General features: G+C 36.7%; 1 protein-coding gene across 2 annotated transcripts in view; it reads left to right on the forward strand.

Annotated features, from left to right (window-relative positions):
* Positions 1-17,175, forward strand: part of MYCBP2 (MYC binding protein 2, E3 ubiquitin protein ligase) — a 269,948-nt gene that overhangs the window by 227,922 nt on the left and 24,851 nt on the right. Inside the window, exons 65-70 of one of the 2 annotated variants that reach the window (XM_027844542.1) lie at positions 1,098-1,254; positions 2,066-2,290; positions 4,295-4,360; positions 6,016-6,255; positions 12,143-12,241; positions 14,136-14,216. In XM_027844542.1, the coding sequence (XP_027700343.1) occupies positions 1,098-1,254; positions 2,066-2,290; positions 4,295-4,360; positions 6,016-6,255; positions 12,143-12,241; positions 14,136-14,216 (868 nt within the window). The remainder of the gene's footprint in view (positions 1-1,097; positions 1,255-2,065; positions 2,291-4,294; positions 4,361-6,015; positions 6,256-12,142; positions 12,242-14,135; positions 14,217-17,175) is intronic. The other variant, XM_027844541.1, reaches the window with a different exon arrangement.

Raw genomic sequence — 17,175 nt, forward strand, 5'->3', positions numbered from 1 at the left:
AATGCCTGCCTCTAAGGAGCTTAAATTCTCCTGGAGAACATATAGCATATAAATAGGTGAGTATAGACATAACACCAATCTCTTCCCTCCCCAAAACTGCCAATGTGATATTCTAAACTATATTTGACCATGTCACTCCCCGCCTTGAAAAAACTTCTGTGGTGCTCTCTAGTGCCTCTAAAATAAAATCCAAATTCCTCTGATATTTAAAAGCCTAAATCTCTGTCTAAATCTCTGGCCCTATTTTTTCATATTGATCTGACATTACTTCTTCTCCAGCATGCTGTGTTCCAGCTAAACAGGCCCCTCACTGTTCTCCATATACAGGATTGTCTTCTGCCCTCCATGTCTAGAAGGCACCCCTTCTCCCTTTAAAGTGCCTCCTCCAAAGGGGGACTGTTCCTATGCATGCATATATATGCATATGTATGTGAGTGTTTTTAATATTGACTTGTCTGTCACTATTTCCCATCAGTAGAATGTAAGTTTTTTAAGGGCAGGGACTATTTTTTTTTATCCATGTTTCCTCAGTGTTTAGCCTAGTGCCTTTAAATATAGTAAATGCTTAATATGTAATTTTTGATTGAATGAATGAACTTGAGGAGTGAAAGAGCAGTTATAACTGTGGGGATCAGGAAATGCTTCTTGACGATGTACCCACCCACTTGGTGGCTTGGGGGTTAAATATTGTTGTATCCTTCTGAAAAGTAATAGTATCATCAAGTTGATTAGTTAGAGAGAAGTACAAGCTCATTATAATAAGTGGAGCACTAGTCAAGGAGTGAGTTTCAGTACAACCTTTATATATGCCCATATGCCCAATTCCTCTATTTTTAAATGGAGTTGTACTTTCTGTTTTTCCTCATAATTTCCCTTTACCCTTGCTCCAACTAAGTATTCTGATAAATCCTCCTCAATGACTATAAATAATTATTTTCTTTCTTAGTGTTTTTTACTGTCATTTGCTTGTTTAGAACTTTAAATTTTGTTTTATTTTAACATATTGCATAAATATATTTACAGAACTTTTTCAAGATTTTCTTAGCACTGTAATAACTGTCATAAAGAATAATCTGATATTGTTTAATTTCTTTTAGATGCTGGAGTCTCAAATTCAAGCAATCAGACCATCAGTTCCTCCATCAGAGCAATGTTTTTCATCATATTAACAATATTCTTTCTAAATCGGATGATGGAGATAGTGAAGAAAGTTTTAGCATCAGTATACAATCTGGTTTTGAAGCTATGAGTCAGGTAGGTATTTAAATTTTCATGATTTTAAGGAACTACCACTTTGGACAAAAGCATAGTGTAATAGAAGGACTATTAGACCTACAGTGAGAAGTCCTCAGTTCAAAACTTCATTTCTGCTCTATAATAGCTATGTGACCTTGGACAGTGATGTGTTGGGTGGAATCAGGAAAGGCTTCCTCAGAGAGGCTGCAGTGGCTGAAGGGAGGAGAGGCTCAACCACTCTTAAGCTTGAGTCACTCTCTAGATATAGAGATACATATACATATACATATACACACATATAAATTGTAGGACATGTATTAAATTTTTATATTATAATCTAGAAAAACTGTATAAGTATGTATCCATGTGTATACACATATACATATATACACACGTGAATGTAAGTTATATTTTTGCTAATTTTATAATGATCCAATGAAATGATTACCATTATGTCTGTAACTTTTAAATGCAATACACATCTAAGACATTAATTTGGAAGAAAAAAGGTCACTTTTACTTTGTTAATCACTCCTCTCTTCCTCTTTGACTTTCAAAGGAAGCTGTTAGGAAAACTATTAACCTTTTTCTAAACTTTTAAGCATGAAAGAGGAATTAAAGCTCTTAGTTCTTCATTCCTAGTATTGTGGAAGATTTTCATGTTCATCTTAATGTCCTTCAAAAGTGTAGTTAACTGGAAACCAGAACTGATCTTGGACAATTTGATTCCAGCTTAATCACTTTTTTCCCTTCTTTTTAAAAGTCTTTATATTATGCTATTGGGAGACTTCATTCTGAATATCTAATTATTTCTATTTCTTTCTGATAGGAATCATGCATAGTAATATGTTTAAAAGACCTAACCAGCATTGTTGACATAAAAACTTCAAGCAGACCTGCCATGATTGGCAGTTTGACAGATGGATCAACAGAAACCTTTTGGGAGTCAGGAGATGAAGATAAAAACAAAACTAAGAATATCACAATCAATTGTGTAAAAGGAATCAATGCTCGTTATGTTTCTGTTCATGTAGACAATTCAAGAGACCTTGGGGTAAAAAACAAAACTTTTTTTATTTCTGAATATTGTATTTACTTTTTATATACGTGAAGATCTTAGATGGAAACTTCTGTGTTTAGTAAAAGTGATGTTATATAGGGAAGCTTATTTCTCAGAGGGTAGAAAAAATTCAGTTTACTAGGAAGTCTTAGATGAATGGTTTGGAGTTTAGTAGAATAATGTAACCTGGGACTATCTTCCTAGGAAAGTGACTCACTTCTTATGGAATTGGGCCAGTATTGATTTATAGTATAAACACAAGCCATCTTTGTGTGGTCTGGCATAGTCAGTAATTAACCAGTTCTTACTGAGTGTCTCACAACAAGTTTTATTGTAGTTATGAAAGAGCATAAGATGGACAGTAGAGGGAAGAATACATTGGGAAATATAGGTAATAAAAATTGAACAAGATAAACAAATACTAATTTTTTAAAGGATATTATAATAATCCCTTCTCTTAAGGAACTTAGAACATATTCACTAGATAAGACCAATAAAGATACCATCTAACTAGCAATACTAAAAGTACATGTCAAACACATATGATTAATTACAGTTCAGCGTTACAGAATTTTCAGGAAAGTTATTCTCCAAGGAGTGTTCAGGGAAGGATTGGTGGAATAGGTAGGCTTAAGTAGAGTCAGGATTTGAAGGATTGGTAAAATTTAAATAAGCAAGTAAGAGTAGGGATAGCATTCTCATTAGGCAGAAGTAATGAGCAACTTCATGAAGTATGTTTAAGGAACAATGAGTAGAAAAGTTTGGCTATATGTAAATATTTGATAAAGCTGGAATGATAGATTCAGGCCAGATTATGAAGGACCTTAATCCAAGGCTAAACAGCTGATATTTGTTCTGTAAACTGTGGAACAATTAAGGTTTTTTGCACAAGAGTGGCATTTTAAAAGTTATATTTGAGGAAGATCTATGCAGCAGTGGTGTGCATAATATAATATATTTAGAACATAGACTGGGCAACAGGAAATTAGTAATGAGGATTTGGAAATCATCAAGGCATGAGGTGATAAGAGCAGTAGAAATGGGAAAGAAGAGAGAGGTGGAAAAAAAAAGGAAATAAAAACCAGTGATTTAAAGGGTAAGATGGAGATAGGTAACAAAAATGATAGATTCAGCAACTAGCATTTATAATGCTTCCAATGGAAATAATGGTAACACTAACAGAAATAGAATAGTTCTTTCTCTTTACCTTACTGGGCCTCACTGCCTTCATCTAAGCCCCCCTTCCATTTCTGAAATGCCATGGCTTTGTTAGAACAATAATCTAGTTTGGGGAGGAGGGAGATGATATATTTTGTTTTAGGCATGTTGAGTTCTAGGTGACAACAAGATTTATAAATAGAAATATCCATCAAGCAGTTAGAGATGTGGAACTGGGGAAGCAGAGGCTTCTAACCTAGCTTAGGAAATCCCCTGCCCAAAGAAAAGGCGATCAAGCAGAGGGTAGGAGAGCTCTGAGAGCTAAACTGTGAGAAACATGTACATTTAGGGGCATGAAAGAGAAATAGCAGAGGTGGGGGTGGGAACTAGAGTAGAGGAGTGAATTGGGGTGAAGAAATAGAATGGTGAGAGCAGGCATTCATTTGATAAATATGGAATTGAAAGGAAGGAGAAACTCACTCAGCAGGTGTTTCGTACCTACACTGTGGTCTTCACTTTTCTGGGTGCTCTGGGGCACACCAGAAGGTATACAGCTCGTTCTGTGATCTCAAAGATCTTAGAGTGTTATTAAAGAAGTCAAGATTAACACAACATTTTAGAATGACAGTCTTCTATTAAGAACAGCATTATTAAATGTTAAATGGTGTGGTAGAAGGGCTAAGTGCAGTAATTACTCGGAGAAGGTCAAAGTTGTTAGAAGGTTTCATAGAAGAGGGAGACAGGGGGAATGTGGTAGGCAGTAGGAAAGTATCATAGGTTCTTGAGTACAGAAATTACATGATGAAAGTAGTATTTAAATGTCTTTCTTGTCTGTTTCAGAACAAAGTGACCTCAATGACTTTCTTGGCTGGCAAAGCAGTAGAAGATCTGTGCAGAATCAAACAGGTAATTGAAATTCTACCTGTTACAAATGATGGAGGGTGAGGGGGACCTAAGGGGCATCTCTATACTGGTGAGTTCCAATCTAAGCACCCATTCCCCAATTTTCCAACAGTCTGCTTGGGAATACCTCCATTATCATTACTTTAGAAGCTTCCTAGGAACCTGCACTTTCACCCATCAGGCCCTTCTATCATCTCTTGCCTGAAGGAGTTATTTGGACCTCAAATGTGCTCTAAAAAAAAAATAGATTTTTATAAGCTAGCATGAAAACATAGCTGTCTTATAATTGTTTCTATGGGGAAACATGTCCTGAGTTACAGATAACCAAATTTACAAATGAATTATTTGTGCACAGCATCTCACTTCAGTGTTAGAGACTATATCTGTAAAGTATCAACTTCAGAAATCAGAAAAATTTCTCATAATTTTATCTCATTCTTCTTGTGAAAATGGAATTTTGTCAGAGCTGTGGGAAAGATTTAAGCTCAAGATGATCAAAAACTTTTAAAAAATTGTTCAGTCATTTTTCCATTGTGACTAACTCCCACTTGAGGTTATCTTGGCAAAGATACTGGAGTGGTTTACCATTTCCTTCTCCAGCTCATTTTACAGATGAGGAAACTGAGCCAAACAGGGTTAAGTGACTTACCCAGGGTCACATAGCTAGTAAGTATTTGAAGCCAGACTGAACTCACGAAAATGAGTCTTCCTGACTCCAGGCTTGGCACTCTATCCACTGTGTCATCTAGTTGCCCCTTCCTAATGATTAGAGTTTCCAAAAAAAAAAAATTTAGCTGCTCCAGAGTAGTTAGTTTCCTATCATTGAAGAGGGGAATTTTGGTACCAATCATGATCATTTGCAATGAATGCTGTGGATAGGATTCAGGATTTGGGTGTTCGGATTACAAATAACATTTGTGATCCCTTCTAACTCTAAGATTTTATAATTCTGTTTCTATTTGTGATTTAATAATAGTAATAATAGATAGCATTGTATATGTTACATATGGTGTCTCATTTGATCTTTACATCAACCTGGTGAGTAAAATGTCGTTGTTATTCTCATTTACAAATGAGGAAACTGAAGCAGACACAGGATAATTTGTTTTCTCAGGATCACACAGCTAGTACATGTCTGAGGCAGGATTTGAACTCAGGTCTTCTTAACACCAAGTGTGACACTTTTATCTACCATGCCACCTCACTATATAGGAAATGGACTTTTTTTTTCTTTTTTTTAAATAACAGAATAATGTGGTATAGTTCTAAAATGAACAAATGATAATGGTAATAAATCATCTGAAAATGGTAATAAATGGTAATAAATCATCTAAGATGTTAAATGTTGTAGATCTTGAGAAAACACTCCTAGTTAAGTGAGATTATCTTAGTTTTTAGTCATTACTCTTATGAAAATTGAAAATACCAGTTCAAATAGTATTGGTGCAAATGTCAAGTTAAATAACAAAGTAGTTAATTAAATATTACTGTCATACACAGTTAAACAAAAAAAGCCTTTTGAGCTTATATGTTTCATGTGTTCTACTTGTAATTACTTTGGTGCTACTTGGGCAGTTTGTACATGTACTTTTAGGATTCTGTTGTAGGCAGTGAGTGCTCTGTCTGATTTCAGTCATATCTCTGTTCTCTGCTTCCAGGTTGATCTAGATTCTAGGCACATTGGTTGGGTAACAAGTGAACTTCCAGGTGGGGATAACCACATCGTAAAAATTGAATTAAAGGGCCCAGAGAACACATTGAGAGTTCGACAAGTTAAAGTCCTGGGCTGGAAAGATGGTGAAAGCACTAAAATTGCCGGTCAGATCTCAGCTAGTGTGGCTCAACAAAGAAACTGTGAAGCAGAGACTCTCCGAGTATTTAGACTTATTACTTCCCAGGTATGTTATCATTGCCACATATCTTTGATTGAAATAATCAATCAACAATTATGAAGTGACTACTTTGTAGTAGAATAAGCATATACAGATTAATAAAAAAATAAAGCAGACAGGGAGGGAAGGAACTGGGAATTGAGAAGCATCAGGAAAGGCTTTGTGATGGTGTAACTTGAGCTGCATCTTGAAGGAAATGGGCAGTTCTCTGAGGAGCAAGTGCATTCCAGGCAGGGAGAACCACCAGAACAAAAACATAGAGAGGAGAAGGAGAGTGCCATGTGTGAGGAACAGAGTGAAAACCAGTTTGGCTAGACTGTAGAGTAGGTGGTAGTATCTAAGAAGTCTGAAAAGATAGGTTGGGAACTGGTTGTGAAGGGCTTTAAAAGCCAAACAGAAGAATTTAATTTTGAGTTGGGATAATAGGGAGCCACTGGAGATTATTGAGTAGCAGAATAGTACAATCAAAGGAAAAACCCCGCTGAATAAAACCACTTTGGCAGCTATGTGGAAGAGAAATTGGAATGAGGAGAGACTTGATTCAGGGAAACCAATTTGGAGGCCATGGCAGTGATCTAGACAAGACTAGACTAAATAAGGTGATGTCTTTGTAAATGAAGAGAAGGGGTTGAACATCAGGAGATAGAATTAGCAAAATTTAAAAACTGGTTGGCATGTGGGGCAAAGGAGAGAGAAATTAAGGATAATTATTTTAAATGTAGAATGACTCACTTTGATCCTTTAATTCCATAGTTTCATCGGTACATGTACTCCCTCAACCATTGTAGGATATGAGCCCTCCACACCTTCTGATTCTGTGTGGATTTACGATGAAGCTTCCATAAAGGATCTACTCAACACATCAGAGGGTTCCCTCTATTTTTTTTTTTTTTGGTATCTCAAAGATAGTTCTATGTTCAGTCTATTGCCACTTAGTCTCATTATGTGAGACTCTACTCCTACTCTAGTTGTACATTATCCATGGTAGTATTTTTAATATCTTTCTTGGACACAAGTTATCCTTAGGAACATACTGCAGTCTGCTTAAGCCTCGTTTCATCCTCACAACAGCTCTGCGAGGTTAATGCTATTGTTGCTATCCCCATTTTACTATGAAAGGTAAAGAAACTGAGGCAAACAGAGGTTCCCAAAGCTAGTAAGTGTCTGAGGCTGGATTTGAACTCAGGACTTCCTGACTCCAGTTTTGGAGTTCTGTTTTCTGCTGGCCCCATTTATCTTTATACATTTTTCCAAATATCTTTTTATTATTTGTCATTTTCCTTCTTTTCAGTTTTTAAAAGTATGGCAATCCATAAAGTAAGAAGACATTATTAGCAAAATGGAGTAAGGATACCTAACTGCAAATGTGGACCATACTCTCTTTACTTTTCACAACCCTCAATGCCTATCACTCCTTTTTTATTCGTTCTTCTCTCTCATCTTTTTCAATCTTGGATATAGATACCATATTATAGCAAACAACTGGCTGTAGATATCCCAGGGCACTGTTGGTGCTGGTTCTAGCAGTTCAGCATACATTTATTATATATTTAGTAAGTGAAAAGCACTGCGCTAACTTCCTAGGGATGCAAATTTTCAGTAAGACACAAATCTAAGAAATTATCAGGGAAAGCTGCCCTAATATTCTAGAACCAGAAGATAAAATAGAAATTTGAAAGAATCCACCAATCACCTCCTGAAGGAGATCCCAAAAAGAAAATGGCTAGGAATATTATAGCCAAATTCCAGAGTTCCCAGGTCAAGGAAAAAATATTACAAGCAGCCAGAAAGAAACAATTCAAGTATTGTGGAAACACAATCAGGATAACACAAGATTTAGCAGCTTCTATATTAAGGGATCAGAGGGCTTGGAATATGATGTTCTGGAGGTCAAAGGAGCTAGGATTAAAACCAAGAATCACCTACTCAGCAAAACTGAGTATAATACTTCAGTGGGTGGTGGTGGGGGAATGGATATTCAATGAGATAGAGGACTTTCAAGCATTCTTGATGAAAAGACCAGAGCTGAATAGAAAATTTGACTTTCAAATACAAGACTCAAGAGAAGCACGAAAAGGTAAACAGGAAAGAGAAATCATAAGGGATTTATTAACATTGAACTGTTTACATTCCTACATGGAAAGGTGATATTTGTAACTCATGAGAGTTATTTCTCAGTATTAGGGTAGTTGGAGGGAATACATACATATATAGACAGAGGCACAGGGTGAATTGAATATGAAGGAATGATATCTAAAAAATAAAATTAAGGGGTGAGAGAGGATTATACTGGGAAAAAGAGAAAGGGAGAGATAAAATGGGGTAAATTATCTCACATAAAAGAGGCAAGAAAAAGCTTTTACCATGGAGGGGAAGAGGGGGAGGTGAGAGGGAATGAATGAACCTTACTCTCATCAGATTTGGCTTAAAGAGGGAATAACACACATACTCAATTGGGTTTGGAAATCTATCTTACCCTACAGGAAAATAGGGGGGAAGGGGACAAGAGAGGGGGGATGATAGAAGAGAGGGCAGATTGGGGGAGGGGGTAATCAGAAGCAAACACTTTTGAGGAGGGACAGAACCAAAGGAGAGAATAGAAAAAACAGGGGGCGGGATAGGATGGAGGGAAATATAGTTAGTCTTTCATAACATGACTATTATGGAAGTGTTTTGTATGACTACACATGTATAACCTATATCAAATTGCTTGCCTTCTCAATGAGGGAGGGTGGGGAGAAAGAAAGGGAGAGACGTTGAAACTCAAAGTTTTAACAACAAATGTTAAAAATTGTTTTTACATGCAACTGGTAAATAAGATATACAGACAAAGGGATATAGAAATCTATCCTGCCCTACAGGAAAATAGATGAGGAAGGGGATAAGAGAAGGGGGGAAGATAGAAGGGAAAGCAGATTAGGGGAAAGGGTATTTAGAATGCATGCTGTCTTGGGATTGGGGGAGGGATGAGACGGGGAGAAAATTTGGAACTCAAAATCTTGTGAAAGTGAATGTTGAAAACTAAAAATAAATAAATTAATAAAAAAATTTTAAAAGACACAAATCCTCTGTTCATGTAGTTTACAGTTTAATAGGTGGTTATAGCCTACTCAGACACTAGCAATAACCAATAGTGTTCACTGTAAATTGCATTAAAGAGTTCCCAAACAAAGTGTTATGTGAAGTGCATCCTTATCAGTCAGTAGTGACAGAGTGGATGGAGAAATGGGAAAACAGGGAAGACTTCATGGAAAAGAGAGCATTTTAGTTAGTTTTGGAAGGCCACAAAAGAATTCATCAGACCGAGAAGGGAAGGAATGGAATTCTAGATACAAAGAATAGCAGAGATGGAGACCTAGAATTGGGGAGATATGTGCAAAAGTGGGGGGCCATTTTATAGGAACACTGTGAATGAGATGGGAAAAGGGAAACAGCACCAGTCTGAAATGTTAGGCAGAAGAGCTTGATCTTTACTTGGTAAACAGTAAAAATACAGTGGAGGGTTTTGAGAAGGAGGAGGACGTGGCCCTATGTAGAAACCAGCAGGGGGAAGCATGATGGGAAACATTTGAATCAAAATCAGCAGAAAGAGAAGCAACCAATCAACAAACACTTGGGTACAAAGACAACATTAAAACATCCCCTGCCTTCATGGAATTTATATTCTAATGGGCAAAACAACATGAAAATATAACTGTCATGTGTGAGGAAACAGTAAGATGCCCAGTTTGGGTGGATCAAAGAGAACATGAGGGGGGAGTAATGTAGGATAAGATGGGTTAGAACCAACGTGTGAAGAGCTTTAAACATGCTTTAAACAGAAGATTTTGCATGTGATCTTAAAGATAACTGGGAGTCACTCGAGTTTATTGAGCAGAATGACACAGTCAGACCTATATGTTATAAAGGTCACTTTGACAGCTGTGTGGAGAACAAATCAGAGATTATAGAGAAAGTTCAAGGTGAGCAATTAGGAGGTTGTTGTAAAAGTCTGGGCTCAAGGTAATTAGGACCAGAGCTGGGGTGGTGGCCGTGTGAGTGGAAAGAAGGGAATGGATGTGAAAAATATTGTGGAACTGTATATAACAAGATTTAAGAACTGACTCAATACATGGTGTGAGAGAAAGTGAAAAGTCAAGGATGACCCCAAGGTTGCAAACTTGGGAGACTGGAGAGGTAGGAGTGCCTTCAAAAGAAATGGAATTTTGGAAAAGGAATGAGTTTGGGGAGAAAAATAATGAGTTCTGTTTTATATGTTGAATTTGAAATGTATGGACAGCATCTATTTCAGAATTCACTAGGCTTTTAATGGTGAGAGACTATAGAAGAGACACTGAAGCTGGATATATAAATCTCTATGCATACAGATAATATTTAAATAGGGATACCTAGAGACTAAGTGTAGAGAGAGGAGAGAAGGGAGCCCAAGGAGCTTACTGTGTATTCAATATGTATACACATGAGTGAATGTTAAATAGGTATAACTTTGTTCCCCCTAAGCTCTAAGTTTATATGAACCATTTCTAGTCTGTGGAACTAATCACACTCTTTTTGTTCTTTTGCCCCCTTCTGGTGTTTACCTGTGAAAAGCTGTATGTAGTTTATGTATTCATGTATAGCTTGTATCTTGCATTCCACAAATGTGACTATAGAGTCCCTAGCTCCTGTATATACACCCAAGATAATAAATGCATATCATGTAGAGATCAGCCTTTATTTCTCATCATAGCAAATGCAAAAGTGTGACGGATTTTTAGGAGTTCATTAACATACCCATAACACATAAGACAGTCACAACAATTCAAAAGCTGGTCTAAGAAGGGAAAAGCTTAGCAACATCTTAGCATCCCTCTTTCCCACATGGCTCTACCCAGTCCCTTCTAATCTTATAGCCCCACCCTATAGGTTAGACTCCTCCTAGAAGACAAACACTTTGTGGCCTCCTCCTTCACCTCCCGCTTTGCCTCCTATTGGACCTGCACCATCTGAGTAACTCACAGTAATAGTACAAAGCAAAATATAGCTATTCATGTTCTGTTCCTCCATATTGTGAGTCTAAGCTCTTATTGCTTCTCCAGTCAAAAGCCTCATGTAAGAAACTCTCTTCTGTTTTAAAGGGGAAGTTGCTCACCTACTTCACTTTATCTCTAAAAGGTCAGCTCCTTAAACTCAAACATGGAATTACTCTTGAGGCAACCCCCAAGGCTGGAGCTATCCCAGAAATATTCCTTTTGGACTACTAGACAACTTGATTTGGGGATCATACTGCTTAGTAAATTCTTCTCTGGGAGGCAGGTATTCAGGAATAACTTTGTCCTTGTTCAGACTTGTGCTCAGTAGAATTTACAGGACATGGTAACTAATTGGATATAAATATTTCATTCACATAAGGTGAAAGAGACGAAAGAGTCAAGGGTAGTATCATAGTTTCACAATTTTCAAAAATGGATGAATAGTCATGCCACTGATCGAAATAGTAGAATTAGAAGAAAGGGGAAAGGTAAAGTTTGGTTTTGCAGACACTGAGTATGAGTTGCATATAATAATCCATGTTACATACCTACATGTCATAGACAGAAAGAGATGCAAATCAAGAGCCCAAAGGAGCTGTCAGAAATAGTAAAGTCATTCTCAGGACATCTTCATGGAGAAGCAATCAGGAAGTAGTAGCTTCAGGTCTTTAAGTAGACAACCAACAAGGTGACTTGTGTATAGAAGGTAAAAGAAATGAGTACATAGCTATTTGGAAATTTTTGTAGCTATCTGATACCATTTTCAATTGGAATTCTAAATAGTGGAATTCTTGGAGGATAACAGACTTGATAGTATAATCTCCAAATAGGTTTCCTTTTTTTTTTATAGTAATTTCTAATTTTTCTTTCATTCCTAACAGGTATTTGGAAAACTTATCTCAGGAGATGCTGAACCTACACCAGAACAAGAGGAAAAAACACTTCTGTCTTCACCTGAAGGAGAGGAAAAAGTACACAATGTATTTAGTTGTATTCTACAAATCTTTCTTTCCTTTTCTTCCTTTTCCCACTTCAGTCTTATTTCAATTTGGTCAATGTTTTTAGCTTCTCCCAAGTTAGAACATGTTGCTCTGACTCTTTCTATACATTTTAAGATCATGTTATACAAGCTTTCTATGTATCTTTTACAGGAATTATATTTTTCCTACAACAGAAATGAAATCTAGCAAAAAAAAAAAAATGGGGTTGTTTTAGTCTAGTAGTTTGAATTGATGTAAACTTTGCTTTAGCCACAAAGTGTACTTATCTGGTCTGTTATCCTTAATTTAAAAAAAATGTGTAAAACATACATGTCCTCCCTATAAAACAAGCCTTTTGGCTAAAGACCAGCAGGAGGCTTTAAAAATTCAAATTCATCTATTTCAGGCTAACAGTAAGTGCCTAATATGTGCATAGCTTTTTACTAAGCACCACGGAGGCAAAGATGAAAATTGACATAGTCTCTGCCTTTAGCTTACATGCTAATAGGGAACTGTATCATATACATAGATAAGTATAATGTGTAGTAATATGTGATGGGGGAAAGAGAAGTCACTTTGAGTTGGGAAGATCAAACAGTATTTAATGAAAAAGGCAGCCCCTGAGCCTGGCCTCACCTGAGATGAGGAGCAAGCACGCTGCCAGTTTTGGGGATGCAAACCATTGCAATGCAAAGAGATAGGAGAAAGCAGTATAAAGTCAGGAAATAGCTAGTAGTGCCATTGGTCTACATCTGGAGTACATGAAAGAGAATGTGTAGTTCAATTAGAGTGGACCTTTCATGCCAGGCTGACAAGTTTATAATTTATCTTGGAGGTCATAAAAGGCTACTGAAGACTTTAAAAAGGTCTGGTCTAACCTAGTCAGTCAGACTGTATTAGTAAGATTATTTTAGCAGGGAAGGAAATGACCTGAAAGCAAAGAGACAAGGTAAAAGGCTGTCACAATAGTCCTGGCCTGAAGTGATGAGGGTCAAAATGAGAAGGGCTTCAGCAGTATAGAGAGGAAGGGTTTAATGTAAGAATTGTCATATAGTTAGGATTTATTACATCTAGTCAGTGATTTGGTATGAAGGGACGGAAAAGATCTAAGCATCGTAGAAAATAAGATTTTCAAAACTGAGAAAACCTTAGCCTTCAGGGAACTTATATTACAATGTTTGGAAACCAAGATGTATACAGAAAGCAACTAGAGCATAATACAAAATATAATAAAATAATTAAACAGGTGATACATGAAGAATCCGTGATTTTGTTAATGTAAGGAACTCCTGGAATGGGAATGCTTTTCAACCAACACAGGCGCTCCAGGACTGAGCAGTTAAGTCCTATGGATTTACCTGAAGCATATAGTGATTAAGTAACTCCCAAGGGTCACAAAAGCTACTAAGTATCTAAGGCAAGAATTTAAATTCCCAATTCCAAATGCCAGGTACTCTCTCCACTGTCAGGTTGCCTGTAATAAATGATACAAACTGTACTCAAAATTTGACTTCATAGGTGGAAAAGAATCGTTGGTAGTTGAAGCAGTTACAAAAGGTTTCCCGAAAAACAAAATAACATCTGGTGTCTACAGTATACTGTTCTAGTCTTGAACTTCTGTGATTGCCCTGGACAAAATTTTGAAAAAAAATTTTTTTTTCTTTCAAGCTTGGGACATCTTGTCTGTTACTTTCTTGATTTCTCACAACTTTCAGAGTAAAAAACAAAACAGCCAAAGTTTATCTATTTGCTTTGTCTCACCTATCTCAATTTGAAGTCACTGTGCTTTTTTGAAAATTCACTAATTTTTATAGAAAATAATTTGAAATGTCAGACAAATCAATTTTGAAGATAATTTGTTTTGTTTTTTGTTTTGTTTTGTTTTCCCACAAAGGCAACATCAGATGCTGACCTGAAAGAACACATGGTTGGAATCATATTCAGTAGGAGTAAGCTAACAAATTTACAGAAGCAGGTTGGTTTACTCAATTGAATTACTATAGTAATAATTCAATTAGCCAGATGTTAAATGTCCAGCATTGTCTATCAGCGGAAGCCCCTATAAACCTGGAAGTAAGTAGGAGAAAAAAAAAACTTTCAGCAAAAAGCAACTGAACACTTGTCATTGGTCATTTAGCTGACTAGAAGAAAAGACTCTTATTTGCTCACAGGAGCTAAGAAAACTAGATGTTGGGAAATGAGTAAGTAGAGGTATCAAATATATTCAGTTTTTAAAAGGAGTTTGGCAGTGAATCATTCTATCAACAAACATTTGTTAAGTGCATATTACGTGCCAAGCACTGTGTTAAGAATCCAATCCAGCAAGCATTTATTAAATACCTACTGTGTTTTTAAGCCTTCTATGCTAGGCACTGTGGATATAAAAAACAAAATGAAAAAATAGTCCCTGTGCTCAAAGAGCTTACATTTTACTGGGACTATATACAGTAAACCATTGATAGCATCAGATTATTGCTCAGGAGAGATGCTAGAACTTGATAGATAGTTCTGCATAAAGATGATAATGGAGTCCATATAACAAATGAGGTCATCTAAAGAAAGAAGAAAAGAGGGCCCAGGACAGAGCCTTGGAATAACCCACAGTTGGGGGGCAAGACGTGAATGATAATCCTAAAATGAGTCGTCAGGCAGAAAGAAAACAAGGAGAGAGCAGTGGAGTGAAGTGTATCCAGGAAAATCATGGGACTAGTGCTGGAAAGGAACTCAGACACCATCTAGTCCAATCCTCTCATAGGTGAAAAAAAAAAAGGTAGAATGACCTGGTGCCCCAGTGCCTGGCACATTGTAAACAAAGTGCTTATTGATTTATTGCGCAGTAGATAACTGCCACTGAGATCCAGATAAGGTGATAACTCTAGGTGAAGTGAACTCCGAAAGAGGAGAACTTGGTGAGCAGCAATGTCAGAGGGGAGTTCTGGAACTGTCAGTGAGGAGAAAGAAATATGCCTACTTCTCCTCCTGCCCTAGTGTGTGGATATCCTAATCATGGATATCCTGGAGATGGTGACAAGGGATATAGTATCCAGCGGAGAGACCCAGGTTTCCATGAATGCAAGAAAATGGAAAGGTACATGAGTGAAAAGGAAGGGAAGCAAAGGAAAAAACATTTATTAAGTGGTACGTGCCAGGCCCTGTACTAAGTGTTTTACAAATGTTATCTCATTTAATCCTCACTACAACTCTATGAGGTCAGGGCTATTATTATCCCTATTTGCCCCAGTTTTTGAAACTGAGGCAAAGGTTAAATGACTTGCTTGGGGTCACACGAGTGGTAAGTGTCTGAAGGCGCATCTGAACTTAGATCTTCCTGACAGGCCCAGTGCTTTATCCACTGTGTTACCTAGATTTAAGAGGAAGGCAAGTATATTAACTTTAGAAAGCGGGTTGCAGAGGCTATGAAAATAATGAGGGTGAATAGATTCCCTGGCCAAGAATGAAGTACAGCCAACAAACACTGGTAAAATGTATTTGCTCGTTGTTTCATAAATCTATTTTTTTTTTTTTGGTGAGGCAATTGAGGTTAAGTGACTTGCCTAGGATCACACAGCTAGTAAATATCATGTGTCTGAGTCAGCTTTGAGCTCAGCTCCTCCTGACTCCAGGGCCCGTGCTCTATCCACTGCGCCACCTAGCTGTCCCCATTGTTTCACAATCTAAAGGAAGAGCTTCCAACCAAAAATATTGGGAAAGGGAGAAAATACCTATGCATTATTTATGGTAATAAAGAGAAAGTACAATAACAGAAAAAGAAAAACAGCTGAGACACCCAAAGTTCACCAAAGAGAGAATGCTAGAAAAGAGCTAGTAGTAAAACTTGGCTGTGTTTGATGAACTCAAAAGAAAGTTAGCTGGCCTAGATGAACTACATGTTTGGGTAGTGAAAGAATCGACAGATATGATTGCTAAGACACTCTTACTGATACTTGAAAGATCATAGAAAATGATAGAAGCAGCACCACGTTAGAGAAAAGCAAAAGATGTCCTGATTTTCAAAAAAGGGAACAGAACACTCTACAAATTACAGGCCAATGAATTTCACTTTTCAGTGAAAATTCCAACTTAAATAATTAACCTTTAGTTACCTGTTAAATATAATGCATAACTACCTATTCTCTGACTATTCTAAATCAGGGTACTAAAGACTGAAGTGTAGAAAGACTGCTGGACTTTGAGTCAGCAAGTTGTGGATTCAAATTCTAGTTCTAGCTGTTACTGGTTATGTGACCACAGGCATACTCTGTTTCCTACTCTATGTGATGGTAATAATAATAATTCATAATACTTACAGTACCTATTTCAGAAAGTTCCTATAAGGAACAAATGAAATCATGTATTTATAGTGTTTTCCAAACCTTAAAGCACTATTTAGTTATAGGGGATAAGGATAGCACTTATGATTTCATTGATATACAGATCTCCCAAATGAGAAAACTCTCTCTATCAATGTCAGTTAACATCTTTGCAATATACAGTCTTAGAGAACTGCTTAAAGCACTTACAGCTTTAGTGTTTTACCTGTCAGATTGGTTAAAATAATAAAAGGAGGAAATAACAAATGTTGGAGGGGATGTGGATAAATTGGGACACTAATATACACTGTTGGTGGAGCTGTGAATTGATTCAGCCATTTTTGGAGAGCAGTCTGGAATTATATCAAAAGAGTTATAAAACTGTGTATGCCCTTTTCCATGAATTGATAATTACCCATTAGTACTTTACTTAAATTTAAAATTTATAATCTTAATGTATCAAAAGTCCACAAAGTGAAGAAAATTTTATTATTCAGAATTATTTTCCATAATTGGTATTAATACATACTATAAAAATGGTGGAATAGATATAGTAGAGAATTGTTTAGCAGAATGAAATGGATCATCAATTCTTGTTCGTGTATTTACAGGGTGCACATGATA

The sequence above is a fragment of the Vombatus ursinus genome, unplaced genomic scaffold (genome assembly GCF_900497805.2).
Source record: "Vombatus ursinus unplaced genomic scaffold, bare-nosed wombat genome assembly UNPS02014942.1, whole genome shotgun sequence".
Lineage (NCBI taxonomy): Eukaryota > Metazoa > Chordata > Mammalia > Diprotodontia > Vombatidae > Vombatus > Vombatus ursinus.